This window comes from Pholcus phalangioides, unplaced genomic scaffold (assembly GCF_987345545.1).
Source record: "Pholcus phalangioides strain wild (caught in Gottingen) unplaced genomic scaffold, Ppha-v1.0 ptg000042l_1, whole genome shotgun sequence".
Lineage (NCBI taxonomy): Eukaryota > Metazoa > Arthropoda > Arachnida > Araneae > Pholcidae > Pholcus > Pholcus phalangioides.
This window is the reverse complement of record NW_028301628.1, coordinates 29,606,685-29,633,719: the sequence shown is the minus strand read 5'-3', so window position 1 is coordinate 29,633,719 and position 27,035 is coordinate 29,606,685. Positions and strand designations below refer to the sequence as shown.

General features: G+C 33.7%; 1 protein-coding gene across 1 annotated transcript; it reads left to right on the top strand.

Annotated features, from left to right (window-relative positions):
• Positions 1–755: 755 nt before the first annotated feature.
• LOC149064769 (heat shock 70 kDa protein 4L-like) lies at positions 756–22,956 on the top strand. The gene is made up of 17 exons (XM_089254661.1): positions 756–1,011; positions 2,872–3,070; positions 5,785–5,907; positions 6,622–6,721; positions 7,430–7,557; positions 8,722–8,966; positions 9,148–9,224; positions 9,765–9,916; positions 11,519–11,622; positions 12,268–12,401; positions 12,772–12,980; positions 14,217–14,342; positions 15,318–15,443; positions 15,641–15,748; positions 18,870–19,031; positions 20,236–20,355; positions 21,127–22,956. Exons 1-17 carry the CDS (start codon positions 905–907, stop codon positions 21,196–21,198), a joined length of 2,292 nt encoding a protein of 763 aa, XP_089110787.1. The 5' UTR covers positions 756–904; the 3' UTR covers positions 21,199–22,956.
• The last annotated feature ends 4,079 nt before the right edge of the window (positions 22,957–27,035 follow it).

The following is a 27,035-nucleotide window of genomic DNA, read 5'->3' as shown; positions in this document are numbered from 1 at the left end:
CCCTCTATAGTGAATTTATAGTGAAGGAGAAAAAACAAAAATTGTCTCCGGAACCCGGGCTGGAGCCCTGTCAACACTACAATAGCAGACTCAACACAGTCTCCAATGATTGAGTCGGCCGTGTCTCTATCCTTGTAGGGGAGGTGGAATTACATTGCTCCATCAGTGATGTTGTTTCAGAGATTTTAGCTTTTAATTGCACCACCGTCGCCACAGTGGTGGTCGGCTGAAGTTGGTTTTCTGTGGTTCCCAACTTCAAGGCGCAAATGCGAGCCGATCTCCCCGTTAAAAAGTCTCGCGACAGAGAGCAACAGTCCTACAAACAGTACAAATATTCACGGTCATTACACTTCACTCACTTCACTTCTGAGATATAGATGGCAGCACTGAAAAATCATACGCAACACTAGATACGTATTGAGACTGTTATGTACACATACTTACACTTCCGGCACAACTCACTAGGTAGTAAATTGCCCATGGCGATATACCTGAGTTGTGCTCGGTTTGAAAAAAAAAAAAAAAGCTTTTAATTGGCGATGCTTCACTCATCTTTGGCAACGTTTCTGAGGATAATCAGCTAGATCCCGTAATTGTTCTGGGAAATTATGGTCAGCTTTTTCAAAAGTGTCATAACGGCCTGGAAAAATGATATTAAAAGACAGCAAATAAGTGTTCGCTTATATATGTGCGTAGATCAGATAACACGACTGAAAACCAAGTCCGTTATTTTAAGAATCCTCCTCGTACCCAAGAACTGTATCTTGTGTACAAATTTACGGTTTTGTCGCGTGTGGGTGTACGAAATTGTGGATTACTCTCAAATCTGATCAATCTTTTTTTCGCAGGTGTAGTTTACGGTTTCGTTTGATTGTCCCGCGATTGATCGGCTCCACAAGAAGACATGTCTGTGATAGGAATAGATTTTGGGAACGAGAACTGTTACGTTGCCGCAGTCAGATCTGGGGGAATCGAGGTGCTCAGCACCGACACCGGCCAGCGGGCGATCCCGTAAGTTGCTATTATTGTTAGATCGTTGCGGTTTATTCAGTTTACTTTTCGTCCCACAGAATTATACAGAGTTATTGTACACTAAAAACTTGTTTTTGACGCATGTTGCTACACGTTTTAACTTTCGACGATGTTCTTACGTGGTATGTGAGTGCACCGTTGAAATGATCATTTGTGGGATGCCCTCAACTTATTGCCTGTGAGTGCTAGACAAGTCTTTTTATACCATCGTATTGAATACACATAAGCGTATTTACATGGGTGGGGGGGCCGCTTAGTGGACCATAGCCCTGGGTTACAATTTAGAGGGGCAACAAATTTTAGGAATGAGTGGTCAAGAAAATGAATAGAATGGAAGAGTGGCAAAATTTATGCAGCCCATAGGCGATAAAACCAAAGAAACAAATCCGCCTTTGTCGAGAAAGCGAACTAGGTCAGCGAGTGATGTAGAGCGTTTACGGGCATGTGAGTGACCTACAGAATGTGCTAGCATGTAAGGGACTGAAACAGTTTGCAACTATGTTAATGACCAGAAAAAAAAAAGACATGAAGAGGGACCATCGGGAAGATATAGACACCTAAAGAATAACCTAGAAGTTGTGTTTGCATAAGAGAGACGTAGAGAATGTGTAAGCACTTGTGTGGCCTAGAACGTGTGTAAGCATATGAGGGACCAAAAAGGTAACCTATAGAGTGAGGGACCATCTCAGTAGGAAACCTAGAGCAGTGTTTCTCAACCGCTGGGCTGCAGGTGGTTCATCATTTCTTTATTACCCATTTATTATTAGTAATGTATGACTGAACCTTCCACAAACGAAAGAGAAATCAACCAGGCTGCAAGCTGCCAAAGATTGAGAACCATAGACCTAAAGGTTGCGCAAGTACGGAGTGACACCTAGAAAGTGTGTTAGGAACCAAAACAGGCATGTGAGTGACTGGATAAATGACCTAGAGGGTGGGTGAAAAGGTGAGCGAGACCAAAAGAGTGATCTAGAATATGTGTGGGAATGTGAGAGACCAAAAGAGCAACCTTGACATAGGCAGAGACCCCAAAGCAGAATATGCCGAAATCTGGGCTGCTGTACGTTGCAGAACAATCAGTTCTACTGCAGAATAGTCTAGAAAACTTTTAAGAAAACACTATTATGTAAAAACACTATCCTGGGAACTGCAGAACATTTCCAGTCAGCCGAGGGCTCGTTGCAGAACAATGCAAAACATTTTGCTTTGGGGGGCAGAGATAGACCTTAAAGGCTGAGTGGCACGACGATAATATCAATTCACATATATACAAATATACATTAGATCATTCAACTCATTCATTGATGCCAGGGCATTGCTCTCTCCCCAATGTCCCCTTATCTCTGCCCATAGACCTAGGGAGTATGTATTGGCATAGGAATTATCAAAAGAGGGACTTGGAAACAGCGAAAACAGCATGCTACTGATGGAGGGCCCCCCCCCCTCTTTTTGAAAGTAAAGAAAAAGTGCTTTCTTAGGCACATTTACCCATATGTTTAAAAGTGTTTTCCAAAATGCCATATGCAGCTTTTAACATTCCCTGTCAGTTAAAGCAATAAATCTTACAAGTTGTAATATTGTATTCGAAAAAGTTATCTGTACATTCTGAGATTATAGTAGTCCTTACTGGATGGGGGGGGGGGGGAAACCATAACTATGAGTTTAGAGTGGTGTTTCCCAGCATGGGCAATATCATCCCCTTGGGTTGCAATGGAAGGGTCCAAGGAAGCAGTAGAAACTATGGGCATAACATAGGATTAACATTAGGAATTTGTTTTCTTTATTATTCACTATTCTCATGGTTGCTTAAACGTTTTAAATTTCTATCAAAATTTCCAGCTGCTACATAGGATTTGGCGAGAAGATTCGTTGTTTCGGTAGCACGGCGAAGAGTGCGCAGGTGACGAATTTCAAGAATACGATATATGGTTTCAAGCATTTGGTCGGAAGAAAGTTTTTTGAAGAGTTCGTTCGCAACGAAACGACATATCTACCGTACGTGATTTCCGAAATGAAGAACGGTTTCCTCGGAGTCAAGGTATTCCTAACATCTTTTAATTACATAAAATTATTCCTTCAGTGGAAATAATTTAATTCGAACAGCTCAAAGCCGGCCTGAAACATTCCAGTAGTCAGTAATTTTTCTATTTTAAAAAAGAAAAAACTGTATTTGTCCAAGTTTTTTGCAGTTTATTTCTAGTTTTTAATTGTTTTGAAAATTTTTTCAGGCTATTTCATGTTGAAATATTATTATTGCTGCACATTATTATATTTTTAAGCTTTTTAAAAGCTAACCAAATTGACCAATAATAGTAAAGAGAACCAGAACACACACAGTGTTAAATTTTTTATGACTCATGAAATTATTGCTATACATAGTCCTCTGAGCATCAGATAAGATTTGGCTACGTTATGCCATGTTACGTGACGATCTAATACGGTTTTATTCTTTTCTGAAAGAAGATTCCAAACATATAGGCAAAGTTGCTGACGAGCGATTTTCACTGCACAATCTCTTTTCCCGAGAGAAAAGAATATAGTTCTTTGACATGATGTCATGACTAACCTCGTGTTTGGAGATTGACCATATCTTCCGATTTTCACATTGCAATAGATTGTAAGTTTCCCGTATAACCTAGACCAGAAGGGAGGAAGGAGAATTGGGCAAATGCCTGCACAATTTTTGAGACAAAAAGTGAAAACAGAAAACAATGTTTTGAAATGCATTTGAACATTGTTAAAAATTTTACAGTTTCAGGGAGGGGAGAATCGAGTTTACCCCTCTTGACAAAAATCCTAGCTATTACAGCAGGGCTTAATAGAATTTGTTTCCATGAGGGCCTATATATACAGTGCCTGGGATTTGCCAAGTCCCGGCATTGTGTGAAACAGCATTTATTAAACCATGGACCACCAGATCAGATGTGGTCTATGACAATTGGATAGGTGGTCTGCTGGTAGACTATTGGAATCGTAAATGTAACGAAATACCTGACATCACCAGATGTCATCAAAAACATTGCCACAACATAGCAAAATCACCAATTATTGCTAAAATGATTGAAAAATTACCAATAGGTGAATGAAGGGCGCTTCAAATTACAGTGAACTGAAATGTAGCTCACTAAGGAAACATTTAACATAAAAAATATGTGAAATTAATATTTATATCTGTAAGCTATAAGCTATGAAAATCATCTTCATTTATGATTTTATCAAAAATTGCAAATTCAAATGAGCTCTGTTAAAAAAACGAGGCAATTGTTAGTGGTTCTCAAACTTTTTGAAGCTCGGTCCCTCCCCCTTTTTATAAGAATTGCATTGCCAATCCTTCCTCCCCCTTTGTCTCAACTTCAGTTAAAATATAATCGATAGATGGCACAGATACTATTGATATGTGTAAAAACTGTGAATTTTTTGAAAAATTGACATTCCAATTGAGATATGTCAGTGCTGTCGTTCTTGTATGTGTTGTATGAAGCAGATACGTCTACCTGTGTTTGACAACCAATGAAAGTTGAGTGATTGTAGGGCTTTTCCTATCATCAAAACTATATGATTTCGCAAACCCTGATAATTAAAATTTTACTGGGCTGTTCTGCAAAAAAAAAAATGTTTTTTTTTCTTTTCCATTTTATTTTTAAGATTTTCGATTTTCATGAGGGTTGAAGTCCCCCCCCCCTCCCCCAGACACCCTGTCGTTTCTAATTATTACACTATTGTAGTTTACTGTTAGTTGTGTGCTTTACTTTTACTGGTGAGTGTGTACATGGATAATAAGTAGCTCAGCTAAAAGCTAAGATGTGTTTTGGGTTTTGCATACAGGGTCTTTATAATTAAAGTTCCACTTTGAAATGGCCAAAAAAAAATAAAACCACTGGGCAAAATGTAATCAAACTTGGTAATAGTTTACAGGAGGTCATGGGATTCAGTTTTTCGCAAAAAAACAGTTTAAAACTTACCACCACCAGGGAATCTCGTTGTATGCAATATTGTTAAACGAAATAAGACATCAAGACATCGGTTTAAAATGTTTTTAATATTTTCTGAAAGGAAGTTAAATCGCATGCGTTCTTAACAGTAGCTCTTAGCATACTAGGAGGAATGTTGTTTTTTTTTACAGACATTTCGGTGTATCAAATTTTTTGATTACACTAAATTGTTTATGTTAGCACCATAAACAGTGGCTTTGACAATTAAAAACATTTTAAACCGATGTCTTCATGTCTTATTTTGTTTAACAGTATTGCATACAGCGCTATTCCCACTGGTGGTGAGTTTTTAAACTTTTTTTTGCAGAAAATTGAATCCACATTTGATAACATTTTGCCCAGTATTTTTACTTTTATGGCCATTTCAAAGTGGAACTTTAATTATAAAGACCCCATATATTTATTAACCTTGTGAAAGAATAAAATAAATTTATTTCAAGACGTTCAAATTTTGAAAAATATTTTGTAATTTTTTGCCCCCTTCCCCAGCTCATTTACGTGGACCCCCAGTTTGGGAACCACTGGTATAAAGCAATTGGAATGGCTAAAGATACAGGAATGTCCCGTAAAATATTAGTAGTATTACAACTCATGCTGAAAGTGGTCCATCAAATTGTTGAAGGCATTTTACTGGCCCTTGGCTTTAGGAAAGGTTGAGAAGCACTCGGTTGTGATGTGATAACTGACAAAGATAACACCTCTGTTTATTTCCGTTTATTTTCTGTAAAGAAATTTATTCCAAAGAGTTTTTGTTTTTCAGGTTAGTTATCATAAGAAGGAAACAAAATTTTACATTGAGCAGCTTGTGGCAATGCTACTGTCAAAACTGAAGGAAGTTGCGGAGAAAGCATTAAACATAAGTGTGTCAAACTGTGTTATAGCAGTAAGTATTTCTCACTTTGGAATAGTTTTTGTCCATGTTCATTTCAAATTACCTCTCTCCATGAAAATTATCTTCACTTCTTTGATGAACTAATGCAGTGGTATCTTGGTTTGTGAGCACAATTGGTTTTTCTTATACGGTGGATCCTTTATGAAACGAAACTTCATGAGACTGATATTCCATTTTAGATAGGTTTCCATTACATAGAAGTGCACATTAAAGCACTAATCATCTATGAGACCATCTTTTGATTCTGTCTAAAGGCTTGTTTACACATATTAAGTGATTTAGTAGTTACTAAATTTTAAGTTGTTAAGTGCTCAAAAAAAATGTCCACACGTTTAAGTGATTTGGTAAATGCTCATTGGATAATACGAGACGACTCCCACTAGCTCTTGCGCATCATGCCTACTTAATCGAAAAGATCAGACCCTATTCTACTTAACCACAAATTAACTTAATCACGTGTTAACTAAACCTGTGTGAATGGCCCTTATCTGCATACATTATAAATTATATGATGACTTAAAATTTAGTTAACTACATAATCACTTAACATGTGTAAACAGGCCTTTAGACAGGTTTCACTGTATATATTTGCATTAAGTTGTGATGTACTTTGATGAATGTTTTTATTTTGATCGATTCAATTAATTTGTTTTATTGAAAATTGAATATTCTCTGCAATAATTGCTTCCATTTCTTTTCTCTTAGGTGCCCTCATATTTCAATGATTCTGCTAGACGTGCAATGCTTGATGCTGGCCGCATTGCAGGATTGAATGTCATAAAATTAATCAACGAGCATGCTGCAGGTATTATTTTTTTTAATATTTATCTATAATTTGATTTGAATCCCTTTGACGAGCAGTGGGTGGTATCTCACCTGTTTACATTGTTTTCTATGGTTATTGGAAAATGTCTGCCTTCAAAGGGTTAAATCGAAATGCATCATTCCTGGAGTAGCCGAGTTAGAAGCTATTCTGAATTGTATGAGTATTTTTTCAGAAAGTTCCAACTTCCTCTTGAGGTAAAAATTAGTTCTTCAGATCAGATAGGTACAACGCAAGTATCCATGTGTTAGTACTTGTTGAGATAGATGCTTGTGCAGTCAAAATGCCTCATAATTTAGTTTATGGACAATAAATTAAAGGTCTGAAGATGTTATTGGAATTCACTATTCATGAAGACAGGTGGAAAAATTTCTGACAATGAACAGATCAGATAGGTACTGTGATTATGATTCATCATCTGAGGCTAAAATAGAACCTGATCAAGGCGATACCAATGCGTTGGTGTTTTTTTAATTTTTTTTTCCTACACTTTTGAGAACATGAAAGCATTGATTAATGTTTTAATAACCTCTACATTTATTAACCCTTCAAAATAATTAATGATTCTCTGCGTACAAGGAAATGAAACAAGCCTTCAACGCCTGGCACATGTGCACAGGTTAATGCGAGGATCATATGTATTAAAATTCTCATTATATAAGCTCATCTGAGATATTTATATATTTGCAGTGGCTTTCTCATACGGATTTTATAAACAGAATCTATCAGAAGACAAATCAACTACTGTTGTATTTGTGGATCTTGGGCATTCGGTTCTCCAAGTGTCTGTGTGTTCGATCACCAAAAGTAATGTTAAGGTACGCAAGTGAGTGAACTTTAATGTTAAAATGAATGAGTTTTTGTTTTTTAATTTAAAAAATTTGACAGTTATTGTAACACATGGGTTTAGTTGAATTTTTTTTCCCAATACAGTTAGACTTGTTTATAACAAACATGTTGTGTCCTGTGAATTTTCTATTGCTTATCTATACTAGTTTGATTGCTTGTAACAAATCAATTTCGGCAAAGTATACATATTATGAATTTGTGACAGATTTTAAACATCGCAATTGCCATGAATTTCTTTGTAATCTTATTTAAATCTTATTTGTAAATTTACCTTTCCGTAACTGATAGTATATCCTTTCCTTTTTTGAAAGACAGTCTAGTGGATGGTTTTGGGTAATGTAAAGTTCTATTTTGCTTCGTGTTTTCTACTTTTCTCTGTTAAATCTCATTTTGTTTTTAGAAAACCTCATTGGGAAGAAAGGATTGAGGTCATTTATTCACAAAAATCCAACTTCTGAAACCACCTTTACAGCACATTTGTCATTCTCAAGCTAGATTCAGACGTTGGTGGTGGTGGGCAAATTAATTTTGAGAATTTCCAAGTGTAAAACGTTACTTATTGCTTCAAAAATTGCAGCTATACAGTTGGTTGGAAGTCAAAAATAGAAAAAGAAAATAAGATATCAAAAAAAAAAAATTAAGATTACTCCGAGCTACTCTCTTTAAATGATTCAAAAAAAAAAAAAAAAATGAAGCAAACAAATTTTCTAGTGTGTGTGCTCTTACTAAAAAAGAAAAGGCATTACATTTTACGTGTTTATTTGGAAAAATGATTTGAACACAAAACACTCAAAAGTTTAATAATTTTATGATGATTATGATGCTTATAAAAGTTTTTAATTTTTATTCAAATATATTATTTAAATGTATTCATTTTAAAAATGCCCAGATTACTGAAGAAAAATATTTATTATGCATTTAAAATGTTTTATTTTGCTGAAACGTGCCATTTTTCAAGCTGGTACAGATATAACGAACTTCGTGTATAGCGAATAGTTCCGCTGTTTCCTCCGACTTCGTTATAAGCGGGTCCAACTGTGTTTACACTGTGAATAGGTTTTCCAAAAGTGAAATATGCAAGTTGTCTATACTTTTGTTATTACTTCAGTATCTCCTGCCCACCTCCCTTCTAGGTTCTCTCTTGTGTCTGTGAGATTGAAGTTGGAGGAAGGGACTTTGACAATGTGATAGTGAGATATTTTGCCGAAGAGATTCAGAATAAATATAATTTAAAAGTTTTCTCAAGTGAACGGGCGATTATCCGTCTGCTGGGAGAATGCGAGAAGCTCAAGAAGCAGCTCAGTGCCAATCCACAATCAATGCCTTTGAACATTGAGTGTTTCATGGAAGATAAAGATGTCAGTGGAAGCATGAACAGGTATTGTTAACAATCAGTTAATGCTCTTTTTTAAGAAATGGCTGCTTTGTTTAAAAAAATACATGTGTATATATTTTATTAAAGGAATGATTTTTTGTGGGGGGGGGGGGTAGAGTATTTATTGTTATACAAAAAAAAAATTTCATATATGTGGATATCAATGTTCTAACTATATTTTCAGGAAAACATTTGAAGATTTGTGTTCTGATCTTCTGAAAAAAGCTGAAAATGCCATGAGAAGAGCATTAGCGGAGGCTAGTAAGTGTTGCTTTCATTTCTAATGTCTGAGTTTTAATCAGTGTCATAGTGGCACTGTGGTAAGATTCTCGTCTACCACCAATGAAGGTTTCTATCAGGTCAATAGGTTCGATCCTGGGGAAAGAACATAGATAACAAGTTCCTTTTCGCAAACCTGAGGTGACCACTTATAGATGGCACCCTCATGTCTGACCTAACTCTATTGGTAATACATTGCTGTATGGCGATATGACCGGAGTTCGTGTGCGGTAAAGAAGTAGTACCTGAATATTTTATTTTTGAAACATTTAATGAGGTCATGATAGCCTAACATAAAATACCTTTTTCGATCCTGAAGAGAATGTTTCATGTTGTTGAGTGAAAATTTATTAAATGTGTTGGAAGCTACACACAAACAATGAACAATTTTTTTTGTGTTTAGGTGCTTTATGGAATTGTGTGTATTTAAATTTATTTTCTGAAAATAAAAAATATGAAAATTTCATAAAAAATTTTGTTTTATTCTCTGCAGTGACTTTTTTTTTTCCTTTTTTTTTTCAGGGCAACATTTCTCTGACATTTCAGCAGTAGAGCTGGTTGGAGGTTCATCCAGGATTCCTGCCATAAAACAACTTGTTCAGAAAGTCTTCCGATGTGAACCAAGCACAACTCTTAATCAGGATGAAGCCGTAGCCAGAGGATGCGCTCTTCAGGTAAAGTATTTATTGCAGAAAATGAAACTTTTTGAAATATAGTCATATAATAGAGTTGATCTAGGTCAGGGGTGGCCAACTTCTCTCTAACACAATAGGCAACTGCAGTGTTGCAAGCCGTACTAGGGACAACATTCCGGTGTATGAGCCACACCAATAAAATGACCCAGAAAACTCTCAGATTTGTGTCCGCCATAAATGATATGGTGAAATACTGGCACACACACAATTCAATCATTAAAGTTTTACCCTGGGCCCCACTCCTTCATAAACTGATATATATATTCATTGTTTATCTGGTTTCCAGCTAGTAAATACAATGCATCAAAAATTGCTGTTTCTCTTGCAAATTAGTCCATTGAATTACATCCATAGTTTGAATTCGGGCAAAACTTTCTCCACATTTTTTGCAATTATTGTTTTTTCCTTACCTCTGATTTGGCAACTGGGAGGACCACACAGTTTCAATAGACACTCGAATTGATTCACACATTGTGGTAGACTTAGAGGGGAAATTTATTATTGGAATAGATAAACAAGTGGTTGTACCAAAATAAAATTCACTAGCTTCACATGGACCAGACATAATACCTGTAGATGTGGAAGGATACACACATGCACAATTACCTGGTGCATCTACATGTCCATATGATTTCACAGAACTAGATTTGTGTGATGCGTATATTATTACTACTTCAGTTGCCTTCTTGGAACAGAATATCGGTATTTTGGTTTCAGGAAGTGTCATCAACTTGAAATGTTGAAATTTAGAGATGACTACATCTGCTTTTGACACAAAAAATCATTGTTTCTGGGTGTGGGATTCTCTTGTTCAACGTCACAATGTGAACCCAACCATCCAGTGTAACATATTTTTGCTCTTTGGAATTATTGGGGTCTGTGTATCCTATAGTTGGACAAAATTTCTAGATGTAAGTGTGAGTTGACATCTACTTTGAAAAAGGTTCGTCACTGTGAGCAAAACACCAAATATGCATTCAACTACAAATACAGAGGCCATGAAAAAGCAACTTGCCCAACGAGGTGGCGAAAAGAAAAGTTAGGGGGAAATGCCCATCATAAACATAAGAGCAATACGTGTGTACAAAAAAGCAGTCGATAAGAAGTTGAGAACATAGTTAATAACTATCGTCACTAGAAATAATGAATGTAAATTGTCTGTTAATCAGGTCTGCTGTTGAAAATGATGGCTTAAATAACGATAAGAAAATCAATTCTATACACAGTAATTTTAGCTAGTCAAAAAACATCACATCACTTTGAAGTTTGGATTAATGCGCGACAAAACATGGAATAGATCGAAAACATGACTAACATACATCTATACCTATTCATTTTTATCTGATTTGTGATGAAAAATAGTCAGGCAAATGGCCAATGACCGAAAGAAACGTGCTTACCCATTTCATAATTCCTTTACTTAGAATTTATATGAATACTCTGAACATAGTAGGAATTTCGAATGATTCAGTAAAGTCGCTACATGCATGCTCAGCTATTAGAATTTTGGAATTGTATTTCACATTTTATTTATATATATTTTTTTTTAATTACTTGTAAGGTCTTGGTTTATTTTTGTAGTGTGCAATGTTTTCGCCCAATTTGAAAGTCAGAGATTTCTGCGTGGCTGATGTTCAGCCGTATCCTATAAGACTTATATGGACCATTTCAAGAGGTGAAAAGGGGTAAGAGTTTTCTGATTATTTTAGTATTATCCTTAATTTATTTTCATTATTTCTCATCACCAAAATCATGATTGGAACATTCATGAAATAAAAAATATATGTAAATTTGAAAAAAATACATGCACAAAAAATATTACTAAATACATTTACTGGACTTAAATGCATTTCATTGTAAAAATTATTTCTCATTATTATAATTAATGCTTAAAATAACTTCACGTAACAGTGATTCACGCAATCCTCTAAAAAATGATGCTTAATACATAAAGTTTTAATATAAATCATCATCTGAATCTGCCTTGTCACTACTGAGACTGTTGATATGATTAAATCCAGCCAGCTTCCAATCTTATTTGTTTTACACCCCTTGTCAGAATTTATTTACCCTATTCTGCCCTCCTTTTATTCACATAAGATACGTATTTTCATTAAATTAGTTTGTTTTTTTTTCACTTTTTTTCAGTGAACATTGGTGGATATGGCTATGAAATGCAAATTATATAAAAAAAACATTTAATCTCAGCTAAATGCTTTTATTATTTTTTTAAATTTCTATTTTTAGCAGTTGTGTTTGAGCCTACACATGCTGTGATCATGTGTAGGCTCAAACGCTGATGTATATTTGTGCATTACAATTTCTTTCAGGGAGATTGAAGTGTTTCCAAGAAATCAACCGATTCCAGTCTCCAAGTTCTTGACTTATTTCAAAACTGAAAATTTCACCCTAGATGCTTATTATGGTGAGGTGAGCGATACTCCCAACAAGGCAAACAAAATTGGTATGTGATTTGTTTCAATTGTCTATTTGACAATTTAAATCAAATAGCTTGATTTAAATCTTTTCTTTTTTCTTTTTGGTTTTTATAAAATGTTCTTTTTGATTTAAAATGGTCAATGCTAATATTTGTAACCAGCTAAAACTCCTGAGTCATTTGAAACATGAATATGTAGCTTATCAATTGAAAATCCAGTTATAGGAACACATATTCTTTGGGATGTCACATGTGATTAATTCCTGATATCCCAGCAGCAGAACAAATTCAGTTTATAACCCTGAAATCACAATTATTATGAATGTGCTGACAGATTAGACAAAATTTGAGTTCCATTACTTGGATTGTTACATTTCTTTTTGAATTCATTATTTAGGAAGCTTTACTGTCTGTGGAATCACTCGATCCCCATCAGGTGAAAGTTCAAAGGTTCAGATAAAGGTTAGAATAGATATTCATGGTATCTTCTCAGTACGTTCTGCGTGTATCTTAGATGCTGATGTCAATGACACTGAACCTCCGGACCAGAATGCTGAGAATCTATTTGATGTTCGGCAAGCAATGAATCCATCAGGGAACAATGAGGTAGTTTGCCATACCACACTCATGCTTTCGTAATTTCTTGTTGAGCTTTTTTAAATTTAGTTTAAGGAGGGTTGATATTCAGATATCATCCCTATCGTGCTAGAAGCATGAATATGGAAATTTTAATTTTTGGGTGTTTATCAGCTGGTTGGATTCTTTATTTTGCTATCTAAGTTTTATCAGAAACACGAATTTTTAACACCTATTAGTTTAAGGAGGGTTGATATTCAGATAATATTCATGTTACAAAGCATTTTAGGGAAATGATACTCATAGAGTAAACATTCAAATTTTTCACGTCATTTTTCCACGCTTTGGAAATTTGTATATTCATGCTTCTGACATGGGGGGGGGGGGATGATATGCCATGCCAATACTATTGGGGGAAAAATGTGTAGATTTTTTTCTATTAAAAAAAATTGACCCAGTTGTCTATTTTCTATAACTTGGATGCTTAAACCATAATTTTATAATGGTTATGTGATTTTATATTAATTTTACTTTCATGCTCTATTGCCTCAAATGCGTATGAGGTTTATCAATTTCAAACTTTCTTAAAGTAAAGCACAAGCAATAATGATAGTCAATTAACCCCTTCCACACTAGGAAGGGTTTAATTTATTTATCGTAATGATTTTAATACAGGGTAATATGGGGGAATAGAGGTAATTTAACATCACATAGCAGCATAGAGTTCAATTACATATGTCAATCACGTAATATACTCTCATTTGTATTTGCAGTGAAATATTCAATGCTTCCTGTCAACAGATATAACATACAATGTTGGCTTGCTTTATTTTTATTTTCTTCTGATATTTGCATGTGCATCCATGGTATTAATGCCCATGAACACTTAGACATATGCACATATGTCTGATGGGAAAGAGGCTAATGACTTGATTGAAAGTCAACTTGGATGTAGTACAATCTTACGCTACAGCGGGCACATTACGTTACTTACGCCTTCTCCCTTCTTGAGTCGCACTGCCGTGTCGGGATTGGTCTGTTAAGCCAGTCTGTTTTCCCCATTGGCGAAGTTGTTCTTACGGGCTCTGGATAGTGCTTGGGTTTCAATTTCATCATTTTTAAAATGGGAAACCAAGCACTGTTGATTTTCATCCTCTCTTCCTTTCTGTTGAAGCAGTTCTTGTGCCACCTACTCTGAAATAGATGTGTCATATTATTTAATAACATATTGTATTTAATTGTCAATATTTATGTTAATTTTTACAGATGCCTCCACTTAAAGCAAAATCGGACAAAAAAGATGGGAAGAGCCCAAAAATCATTGATCTCGCTATTCAATCCAATGTATCAGTCTTATCCAATAATGACATGACAAAGTTTATTGCTGAAGAGGTCAGTTGTTTTTGAATATGTTATAGGTTCACGTTCTTATCCAATTCACATTAAACTCTTTGTGCTATTCCCGCTGCGGTTTTCATAAAATAAAAATATCAGCTATCTTCTCTTGTCTAGATCATGGTTCCATAGAGATTTTTCTCAAACATATTAATGATTTCTTCGAGAAAATTTTCTTATAACCTTGCAACATGCTGATATGAAGTCAGTGATGAACAGGTTTTTAAGTTTTTAAGATTTTTTTTCCACTTATTCTAAATTGTTTGTCTACAGTGGAACAGGCATTCTGAAATGAATTTGCATTAACAAAGCAGAAATTAATGCAAAAATATAGTGAGTGCCTATGATTTACATGCTCTTTGATCAAGGATGCTGGAGTAAGCACCAATCAAAAATGTTGCCCTACTTAACAGCAAAAAATAGCTGATTGTATTGGAAGATGACTCTTATCTATTAAAGCAGTGTTTCTCAAAGTGTGTGTGTCGCAGCTCTTAGAGGGTGTCGCCAACCTTTGTCAGGGGTGTCACGGTGAGCTAGAAATATTAATTTGTGTTTTTATTTATGCATTGAAGTATTCTTTTATGTAGGAAAATATCTACCAAACTATTCTGGTAAGCCGCAGGAGATAAAATTTTAAGAACCACTATATTAAAAAATAAATGTCCATGAATATAAGGATTATAGCACAGTACTGCATATTTTTCTAGTAATATTTTTTTAGTAATATTTATGGAATGTGCTTGTGCATAATTCTTATTAAAATTAATGTGTTTGACTTGAACATTGAAATTCATTGAAAAACAATCTTCTGAAAATAGTTCCTTCAATGTATATTAATTCTTTATATCGAATGATGCAGCAGGTTAATTTATTTCTGTGTTAGATTAAAATATAAAAAAAAAGTTATGTTTGTAATTTGCAAAGTCAGATTTTAATTTCATTGTACATTTTCACCCGTTAATTTCAATACAGACGTCAATGGGGCAAATCGATAAACTTGAAGAGGAGAGAGTGAATGCAAAGAATGCTTTGGAGGAGTTCATATATGAAATTAGAAGCTCACTTGAACATGAATTGAAAGATTATATTGAAACAAAGGTATAAATTTATATTAAAATTGTACAATTTTTCTAATTAATGTCCCCAATTTCAACTGAAAAAAAGCTTATTGCATGCCAAATAGTGTGCTGTATTTAATTATTTTATTCTTGTTTTTCTTGTTTGCTATGCTGTCTGAAGGAGTATTGTTTATATTTTGATATGTGCATAATATATGTTGACAATTTTTTTTTCAGGACTCTGAAAACTTTATCAACAGGTTAGGCTTGGTAGAGAATTGGTTATATGGTGAAGGGGAAGAACAAAACAAAAACGTTTACATCAAAGAACATACAGAACTGAAGGTACAGAATATTAATTTTAGCATAATTTCCTCCATACTACATATATTTACATGATTTCCTAAATCCACACATGCAAATTTCACTACGTTGAGGGGGAAAAAGTCATAGTTCAAATCGCAGTGCAGTATAATCTGCATGTTCAGATTTTATTTACCAATAATATAATCTGCATTAAGAAATCAATATGGTTTTTAAATGTATTATCCGCAGATTACGTGCAGGAAATTATGATAATTATCGAATAGAGATACCAATATGCAAGTTATGAAATTTAAAATTCTTTTGAGTACACCAGGGGTCTTCAACCCGTTACCCTCAGGCGTAATGTGGCCCATCGAGCCTGCTGACCATTTATAGAAAATAGCTACTTTACATAGAAAAAATATTCCAAAAAACAAGTTAAATAGTTCTGGCCATTGAAATCTGTACGACTGCATTTGATACATTAAATTAAAAGGACTGCCGTAACAAATTAGGGGGACCCTGTGCCAAAACAGTTTTTGAAGCGTATGATTTCATATAGTCTACATGTTATTCGGCATACAAAAAGTATACATAATTACAGAATTTACAGAAATGCTAAAAAACACCTTAATGAAATAATTTCAGAATTATTGAGAGTAATTGATAAAAGTAATAATTCATGAAAAAATTAACAATTTTGTAAGAAATAATTTCATAAAATTATTTTAATTTCATAAATTTAATTTAAAATTAGTTAAAAAATCATTTCAGAATTGTTAGGCCAAATTTCAGGTTTAATGAAAGAAATAATTTATTGAAATTAATTAAGTAATTAAAGGAAATTATTTTCAAATAAACAGAGATTCAATGAAAGAAATTAATTCAGAGTGACTAAAAGTGTTCAATAACTTTAGGAAACCTGGTTTAATAACCGAGAATACCACGGTGTGACTGGGTGGCCCACAGGCTTCGTGGAAAGTTTAAATTGGTCCACAATGTCTGAAAGGTTAAAAATCCCTGGAATGAACTATTCCCCTTCCCTTTTCAAATACTTTCTTTGCTTTCAATTGTTCCATTTCTGCTTTGCTGATCATAATATGTTGTTTAATCTTCCTATTATGTGCCATTGGTCTTGAAATCCAAATTACTGTAATCTCTCTTATTTTCTGACTTTCCATTCAATGTCTTGCAGGGAGTATAATGTTTGTGCATAATTTTTTATTAAGCTTTTAAAGTTGGGTGTTTTATAGAAATTTTGTTAAATATTTACCCTATCAGAGATAAATGTTGATCTTAAAAAGGCAGGCATAATATAGATATGGGAGCAGTAGCCCAGAGGTTGATAAAAAACTCACATACTGTGCCAAAGGACGTTCAGAGGTGTCACAAGTTCAATACCTGAATAATCCTTGTTAGAATCATTCTTGATGCCAATGTACAACAGAAATTAGCGATAAAATGACCAGAGAACACATTGCTACTGCAAGAAAACCCCCCTCCTGAAATTAGTATGCTAACCTTTCTGCAAGGCATATGAAAAAAAGTCAAACCTTTTTCTTTGAATTTGGCAATAAGCTGTAGGTCTCAAAACCCTCATGTGCAAAAAAATTACCATTGGGCAACAAAAATTATCATATCGTAACTGAATACTCGCTAGTTTTTCTCTCTCTCTCTAAAAATATTATTCCAACATTTGAATGTCAAAAGTAGTGCATAATTCGTAATAAAAATAAGTTTTTACTAAAAGGGTGAAATTTGTGTTTGCAAAATTTTGGACACAAAGAATTTTCATGATTGGTTGGCAAAATAGGCAAATTCGCCACCAATGATGTAATTGCTGTTCAGTATTTATGTTCTCCATACAATAGCATCAGTTGTTTGAGATGCCTTGAGCCACAACAAGCAGCTCTGAAAAAGTAAATAGAATGTTAAAGTTGAAATCAGAAGGGTAGACTCTTTCGGAAATTGTAGCTCTCTCACAATGCTCTAAAATGTCTGTCTACCAAGTAATATCTGGAAATGGTATACGTAGTGCCCAAAATCAATCAGGAACACCACATGTTACAAATAAAAGAGATGATAGAAGAATCTAAAGACTGGTATTTATGCAAAGGATGACCACACAGTAATTTAAAAGCTTGGGTGGAGGAGAGAAACAGGTATGGTTGTATTTTTAAAAATTATGAAAAAACCAGCTTTTGCGCTCAGGTTTCAACTTGAACCCAAATGGTATTCAGTTATTTTCAGCGATGAGAAAAAGTAGAGCCTAGATGAGTCAGATAGATGAGGATAATATTTTTATGATGTGTGCAAGAAACCATGAACTAATTGTAGTCATAGACAAGGTGGTGGTTCACTGATGATTTGAGCAGATATCAATAGCCTTTCTTAGAGGCTATTGCCAAAATGCTCAGTATTACATACAGACATTAGGGCACGATCAATTACTATCTGGTAGACCTCTAACTGGTCTCCAGTAGAAGTTTCAGCAATAAAATAATGCAGGGAGGTTATAGTAGTAAGCAGGTTGGGCACACAGCAGGTCGTGCTAAAGTCTAGTTTAATGCATAAAATATTGAAGTTTTTGACTGGGCAGCATGTGGTCCCGATCTGAAATCTATTGAGAATCTTTGTGGCATTTTGTTGAGAGGTTTATGAATAACTCTTGACAAAGTATTTGTCTGTAAAAGATCTTGGAGCTTCCATTTAGAATTATTAGCATAATTTTGAGCTGCAGATAATGCACTAATTGATTTATTCAATGGAAAAGACATTAACTTACTTATTAATGGAAAGGGACATCAGACCAGATTTTAGGTAATTTTTATTTTTCTGAAAATTTGACTTTGTCTAAACTTTTGCGTTGATTGTTTGTATGCTATTTTTGTTCATCTTGTCATTATGTTGTCTATAAAATGTATTGTCTAATTTTATTACTTTAAAAATAAAGAACATGTTCACACCCTAATAAGTGGTAATTAATTTGTGATTTTGCAATTAGTAGTTTTCATATACTCTGTAATCTCCAACAGTATCTAAACTTTTGTGGTGCATTTTGATTACTAAAAGTCTCAGTGATGCTCGGGTTGTAAGTTTGAATTTGGTTTGTTTTTCCGAATATAATTTCAATAAACTTTTTTTTAAATTGTGATTTCAGAGTGTTGTGGATCCAGTGATTTTACGCAAACAAGAGTTTGAAAACATCAAAGATGCCATAAATGGTTTCAATCATGAGCTGCAGAATGCAGAAAGACTAATCAAACTGTACTCTGTAAAAGATCAAGAATATGCTCACTTAGACACAAATGAAATCGAAGAAGTAATTTTAATTCTTGAATACTTCATTATTATTCTGGTTTATTTTCAAGAAACATTTTAATGATGAAAGAAAACAATGTCACCTTCTGCTGTGCATACAAAGTAAGACAAACTGGTTATCAAGCAGAGATGAGTTCCAAAAAGAAAATTCACATGCTGCTGCAGGGTATCGAACCTCCATCCCTCCGCAGCAGTCTGGGCAAGTGCTTTACCATCTGGCTATAGAGGATGGATGTTTTCTTTCCTTAGAGCATATATGTACATTGAATGGAATCATGCACGGGCAGCTTCAGTGTAGTGAAAAAAATGTGTTGGTTAAGGCATTTCTGGCCTTGTTCTCAAATGGCTTGATCAGTTGCATCACTGTGTGCTCTGAAAGAGAGATTCATTGAAAGCTGATCCTTCTCAAGGTTTGAAAATTCGTTCAAACTGTATTTGGTTCAAGCCAGAATTTTATTCTTTTTCTGTGACATTGTTTGCCTACAGAAATTTCAGCGACACGTTTTCTCTAGAGTTACGCTTTTACTTTCCCAAAACCTTTTTTGAGTCCCGTCAGAATTCCAAGTATTCAAGTTTACAAAGGGAAAAAATATTTAGCTGTACTTGCCTTTTCTTCATTGAAGAAAAAGATAATTTCCTCAGACAAGAAACTGGCCCTGACCTTAAAAGACCATTATTCTTCACTATCTTCATTTAGAAATACTTTTTAGAAAGGGTAACTACTTCCAAGAAAATTATACACCCCTTTTTCCTATAGAATAGTACGTTGGTTAAAAAGACCCAAACCGCGGTTCTAGGTGTAAGTGCTTATAGCTTGAAACATGAAATGTGAAGACAATAAAATTTTCTTGAATTAATATTCATATGATATCATGAAAAGTCACAAAATTTTTTTATCATCTGAGCTTAAGTTTATGAGATAAATGAAAACGAAATTTGATTTGGGTCAAATTGACCTACTCTGTATGTTCTAGTGTTAAACCACTGTGTTTTCAATCTTGATGAGCATCTATCTGTCAGTTATGGTCCTTTATAAAAAGGTAATCTTGAATCGATGCAATTCTCATTCCAATTTAATTTTTCAAGATAATGCATCGGTATCTAAATAATTTTTTTGTGTTTTGTAAATGCATACAGTGTGTATTACATTTCATTTTGACTGTTATTTTTTATATTCTGATATCTCTTTCCTCTTTTTTTCATAGCTCCAATCAATCATCAATAGCAAGAGGGCATTTCTAGAATCAAAAATTTTGCAATTGTCACAAGCCATTTTGTACAAAGACCCACCATTTTTAGCCAAGCATTTATCAACTGAAAGAGAGGTTAGTTCTGTTTTAACTAAGTCTAATGTAAAACCAAATTGAAAGCAGAAAATGTATTGATTTTTTTTAACCCTTGAACTGGCAAAGCAGAAATCTCACTAACCCCCACCTTGCCCGTAAAGTGTCAAATCCCTTGTTATGAAATAGGTTTTATTCTGATTTTCATCAGGTGCAAAACAAGAGGAATAGGAAAATGTGTTCCATTGAGAAATCAGCTTTGCAAAATATGTGGGGGACTTGTTATTGCTGAAATAAAAAAGGCTTTTAGCCAGTCATCTGGCCAATTAATTTCTCTGTGTGTTACCAACGGTACCCCCCCTTTAATGAAGATGCACACGCTTTTTTCCCTTTTCTTAATAAAATATATTTTATTAAAGAAGCTGATAAAATATGTTTTTCGGTTGAAATTTTTTATGAATACATTATAATACATAAAGTCCTGTTTTTGTGAAAATGTTCTTTATTTTTGTGAAAAATAAGTAATTTTGTAGAAAATAAAATAATCTAGTTCATTTTTCACAAAAGAAATGTCAAATTTATATTTCCGTTAATTTGTATTTTGTGAAGGGTCTCGAAAATGGACCCAAGTTTTGGCTGGGCGGATGGGTCCCTGGTAAACCATTGATCATTAATGAAAAAAATTCATGACTTGTTGAGAAATATGATAAAAAATAAGTAAAAGTGGAGCTTTATAATCAGTACTGTTGAGATTTTTGCACTTAGTATAATATTTATGTATTTCAATCTGTTTTGTCTCATTGGTCTTTTCAGTCCATAGTACGCATGGTCAGTTCGCTGCTGAACAAAGGAAGACAAGATTCAACTGACAACGTAACGAAATGAGATGCGCTGTTCAGTATATATATTTGAAAGATCGAACTGTATATATACATATATATATTTTATTGTTTAGTGTTTTATGCTATGACATTATGTGATTGAAAGCAAATTTTAGTCGCACAGAATATTAGTCAAGACGAAAGAAAATAAAGGACTCTTGTTTGTTTCGTAACAAAATTGATTAGTAGCCTTTGCGGAATTTCAACATATCTATTTGTTGTTGATATACGTTGTTTTGAATTCTGTATTTATTGCATGTAAATAATGTACAAGTAATGTTATGGTCTTTAATATTTATTTAGTGGAAAATGCATGTATTCAAAGACAAAGACTCGCCACAATATTGGGTTCAGTTTGAAAGTGATTTTATTATGGTGCAGATGTTTGGATGAAGCTAAATCAACCATACATAATTATTATTAAATGTCCAAAGTTGATATGTGAAAAGAAAATTGAGAAAACATGCGTGTGCGAAGAAAATTATATCGATTCAAACATTAAATGTGCCTTATGGTTTTTGGAATGTGTTTTATTATTTTCATGCTTTTTTTTATTTCTTTTTGGAATTTTTTGTTCTGTTAGTGATAATGTTTTCTTTTGTATTTTGTAATGAAAATATCAAAAATATGAAGGTTTTTTTTTCAACCATCCCTAGTTATGTAATGAGAAAAATATGTAATAAGGGTTTGTTCTATATAAAGGAAGAATGAAAATATATCGAATTTATTCATCACTGCAGTTATAAGTATGCAGTTATATCTGGAAAGCTTTTTGGCAGTTGTGCAGGTAGCATATGGGCCCTCTAGGTTAGGTGGTCTGAGTTTGAATCCTAATACAGCCATGGACGTATTGGCAATCAGATTCTCTCGTCTAATTTATCCTTGTTTACATAAAATGGCTATGCTCTAAAAAATAGATCAAATGTTGTATGTAGAATGGTAATATTTTCAGGAAAAAGAATGATTGTTAACACCAATCAGAGAAGTGTATGTTGTTTTAAAATTATATTGTTATATACTGGCATATACTAATTTTATGGCATCACTACTAAATCTATCATGTAGGTGCCATTGACATAGTTGTTTGAAGAGCTTTTTTGATTTGAGAAATAACTTTTTTTAGAAATATGGTATTGATTGAATTTTTCGTCCGAGATGTTATATACCTTTGCTTGTGGCTCGAAGTATAACCAGACTGGTAATTTGAAAGTGTAACAGATATCATCTGTGGGTGTAATGATCTGCAATCAAAAAGCAGAGTGTGGTCAGATTTTCCATCTGCATTATGTGCTTTTGAAACTATGTTCGAAAATGTCTGTGGATTTTCATAATAAGTTGAGTGTCGTAAAAATATATAGGTTGGTTGTTCAGACCATTTATTTTTGAAGAAAACCAGTGGTTTTCAGAATGTGTTTTATTATTTTTATGCTTTTTTTTTTAAATTTCTTTTTGGAATTTTTTGTTCTGAAAGTGATTTTTTTTTTTTTTTTTTTTTTTTGTATTTTGTATTGTAAATGTGAAGTTTGTTTTTTTTCAACCATCCCTAGTTAACAAGAAAAATGTATGGGGTTTGGTCTGTATAAAGAAAGAATCAAACTATATTGAATTTATTAATCATTGGCACAGTTATAAGTTTGCTGTTATATCTGGAAAGCTACTTGGCAGTTAAGACAATTGAACAACCAACATTATTTGAACCCAAAATTTCAAAAGAACCATGGCTATACGCGTTTCGTATAGGAAGTTCCTTCATCAGTAGCAGAAACAAAACATAAGAAAAATATCGAAAAGGCACTCCTTATAGCGGGAGTTACTCGCTGTTGTAGACAAAAGAGTCGAATGGATAGCCGTGGTTCTTTTGCAATTTTGGGTTCAAATAACATTGGTTGTTCAATTGTCTTATCTAACCCAAAAGGTAATTCATTTTCTACTTGGCAGTTGTGTGGTTAACGTATTGGTCTCTAATTTAGGTCTTAGTCTGAATCCTGATGCAGTCTTGGATGTATTCAATGATATCCTCGCATTGAATTTAGAGAAATACACATGAAATGTTTATGCTCCAAAAAAAATTGAGCAAATGTATGTAGAGTCAGGGCCTTAACTAGGATTTTTGCCACCCCAATAGCCTTAAAATTAGATAATTCTATAATGGTGTTCTTTGTTCCCACCTCTAAAACTGCCGCCCCATAAATTTTGCTGCCCAGAACAGTTGCCCACCATTCTGTCCCCTCTAGTTCCAGCCCTGTGTAGAGTGGTAGTATTTTCGGAAAGAAAAATGATTGTAAACAATGATCAAAGGTATATATGTTGTTATGAATTGTTACGTACACACATTTTATGGTATTGCTGCTAAATCCATTGTGCAGGTGCAATTGATGTCTTCATTTAAAAATCTCTTGTGATTTTGAAATAATTTTTCTAGAAACACAATATTGATTAGATTTTTTTTTTAGATACTATGCCTTTGTTCGGGGCTTGAAGCATAAACAAAAATTTGAAAGTGTAACGGACATAATCTGTGGGTATAATGATCTGTTATTGAATAGCATTATGGTTAGATTTGAAATCTACTTTATACGTTTTTGAAGCTGTTTGAAAATATCTGTGGATTTTCATAACTTCGACGAATGAAATAGTGCGTTGAGTTCTGTATAAATATATGTTGGGTTCTGTTCAGTTGTTCAGGTCATATTTTTAAAGGAAGAGTGTTCAAAATCTGTTTTGAAGACACTATGTTTTCTCTATAATGGCATTCTGAATCATGCCGTAATCCATTTTTACATTGCGTTCCACTTGAATTCAGAGGAAGAACTGCCTGAACATTCTGATCCAGTACTATAGAAGGAAACTGTTCATTCATTCATCCATGTGGTTGATTGGTTCATGATTAGTTTATAACCATTTATATCTGGCATGATCCCGTATAATACTTTTGAAATTTTGATTATATTTCTACCTTTGGATCGCAGTGTATTACAAAAACTTGCATTTATTAGTATGCGAGCTATAAAAACTTAGTAACGCTTCAAGTATGATGTTAGCATTATCTGAATATTTATATGAAAAAAAATGTTTACTGAACTTTTTTTGTTTTCTTACAGTTTTCTTCAAGGTTTTTTAATGATTTGCATTGTTATTCATTAGTTAAATATGTTATTTTGTGTTTTTTAGACACATTTTGAGAAAAATATCTGAGATATATACAAGGTATTCATAGCTAAAATTTGGATATTCTGTAGCTTTGATAAGCTAATTGATTCTGTTAATAAAACTGACTATAGTCGAGTCCAGTAAAAATGAAATCACACAGGAATGTCAAAAGTTAGAAACATTCATAGCAGCTGATATTTGCTGTAATGAGACATGAGATAAATCAGGTTTTTTTGGGAGAAATATAATTGAAGCAGTGTTTCTTAACTTGTGGTCCGTGGACTGAAGGTGATTGACTTGAGAATTTAATTATAATTAAATTGAAAATGATTTACACGTGACATAAATATTAATGATATTCAAATGGATTTGAATCAAATCATTAATCAAAGTGTGCATTGTGGTTGTTAGGGGAGTGTCGCCAACTTAACCAACCTATGTCAGAGGCAAACTTTTGATATTGGTGTGTGCCTGTTCAGTGCTTTGAAGTGATTTTCTTTATTCTGGGGAGCCGCGAATAAGTGTTGACCGAAGCGAGGGAGCTGTATGGATGACAGAAAGTTAAAGAACCACTGCTGTAAATGGCTGTCGAATTGTTACAGATATTTTAATGGTCCTGAGGTTCAAAAGGAACTGAAAAATGCTGACATAAACGAAACTGTGGTTATGCCGATCTCTCTTAATCAAGTGGTTCTGAGCATTCACAAAACCAGAGCTATGTATAACTGAATGAATGATCTATCTGTAGCTAGAGATCGTCATCTAGCTATAGACTGGGACTGACAGAACATACCTATAGCCTTTCTCTGAATATTGCGCGGTAGTACTACTTCACAATCTGATTTCGTTTCTGAAAGAGAATTTCTGATTTTATTGAGCTTAATCCCATTAAAAAAAATTTGTTTTGATCAAAAACTTCATTTTATCTGATATTTATAAATATGGCAATTCGTTACAAGCAATATTTTTAACACTGTTTGGTATTGTAGGTTCACTAATATGGGAACTTTTTTTTATAACTGATACTTTGTAATATATGCCAGTGAGATTTGTTCTCGCAGCCATGGAATTTTCATACCGATGTAAACCATGTTGGATTTATTTTACAGCACCATATTTGTTTCACTATGTTTATTTCCTCCTGATATTGTCTATTCCCAGTGGAATTATTCATGATTGTTATGGACAGGGTAGCATACTGGTGATTTAATGGCTCTACAGTGAGTATCTGGGTCTACAGCATGGGTTCTTAACCTTGTTTTTAGCTGCCACCCGTGGAATTTTTTATACATGCTCTTCTGTCTTTATTCCATACATTTTTCTTATTAATACTTTGACTGCTTTATGATCCTCTCCGTTTCATTCCAACTGTCTCGTATGAGAATCAGCGATGTGAATGATGAAAAGAAAAAAAAATCTTCACAAAAAAATGGGTTAGTATGTTCTGTGGTTGTTTCCCCCTCCCCCCATGGTGCTAATAAAGGTGTTAACTCAGGCAGTTTTTTTTTTTTTTGTTATAGTAAATGTGAGTATCCTTTACTTTGATTTGAAAAATATCCTGCGATTATTATTATTATTTTTATTTCTTTAGATAGAAGAAATTTTCCCTATTTACTTTGTTTCTGAAAATTTTTAAAGTGCATAAATTTTTGAACAGGGTACAGAAAAGCTTACCAATAGCCTCTGAATAATCTTTACATTAATAGCATAATATCTGCTGTAACGTACATCAAACCTCATCTTATGCTGAGCTCCATGGAATCAAAATAGGTTTCAAATATTTTCCTATCTTAACATTTTACTGGCCAAATTCAGATTTGAATTGATTTTTCTTAATTTTTTCCTGATATTTTCCTTTCTTACCCTTTAGTTTAGAGATATCAACCATAAAATTCCGGGACTTTCCCATGTTCCTCGAAACAACATTAAAATTAGAAATAATGATAGGACAAATAGTGCTTTGGCCGAATATGTGCTTTTCAATAAACCTTGTAAAATGCCATATGCCGTGTTACCTGTGCATTCTGTATATTCTTGCTGACTTCCACCTTATTGCTGTAGGATTCTATTTTCAGTTTCATATTTTCCTTATCCTAGAAATTCACCCTGACATAACCTCTTTCAGAGAAACACACAATAAAATTTGATTAGTAAATTTTTAATTTATAAGAAAAATTCTAATTGTAATTTTTAAAAATTGTTTATTTACTTAGATTTATGCAAATATTCGGCTGAATACGAAATAACAGCCGAATATTCGTCCCATCTCTAACTAGCAACAAAAAATTAAATTTTATCCTTTGAAAAAATAGGTGATTTGAAAAAATCAAATTTATGGCACATAAGTGCTGAAATGAATGAAATTTTGTAATTAAGTAAATTTTTGTAAATTAAGTTTGGAATTTGACACATTCAAGGAAAAACAAGTGCTTTCATGTGAGAAACTTATTTCTTAAATTAATAAAACTGAATGTATATATGTATGTGTGTGTTCCCAAGGAACATTTTATCGTTAAAATGTTAATGAAGGATCGACAGAGTAATTCAGACTTATGAGTTAACAGTATTTCTATAGGTGTATATCTAAATTTTCTGCTTTTAGTACTGCTTGGGGTTTTTTGTTATCAGTTATCAATCCTGTATAATTATGTTAAGTGCTCATTTTCTGATTTGGGGGGGGGGGGCAGAGGT

Excerpts from the sequence above, each read along its gene's own strand:
- LOC149064769 (XM_089254661.1), top strand. The coding sequence starts at position 905 with ATGTCTGTGATAGGAATAGATTTTGGGAACGAGAACTGTTACGTTGCC. Across the intron at positions 5,908-6,621 it reads TGTCAAACTGTGTTATAGCA|GTGCCCTCATATTTCAATGA; the intron begins GTAAGTATTTCT and ends CTTTTCTCTTAG. Across the intron at positions 20,356-21,126 it reads ATTTATCAACTGAAAGAGAG|TCCATAGTACGCATGGTCAG; the intron begins GTTAGTTCTGTT and ends TGGTCTTTTCAG.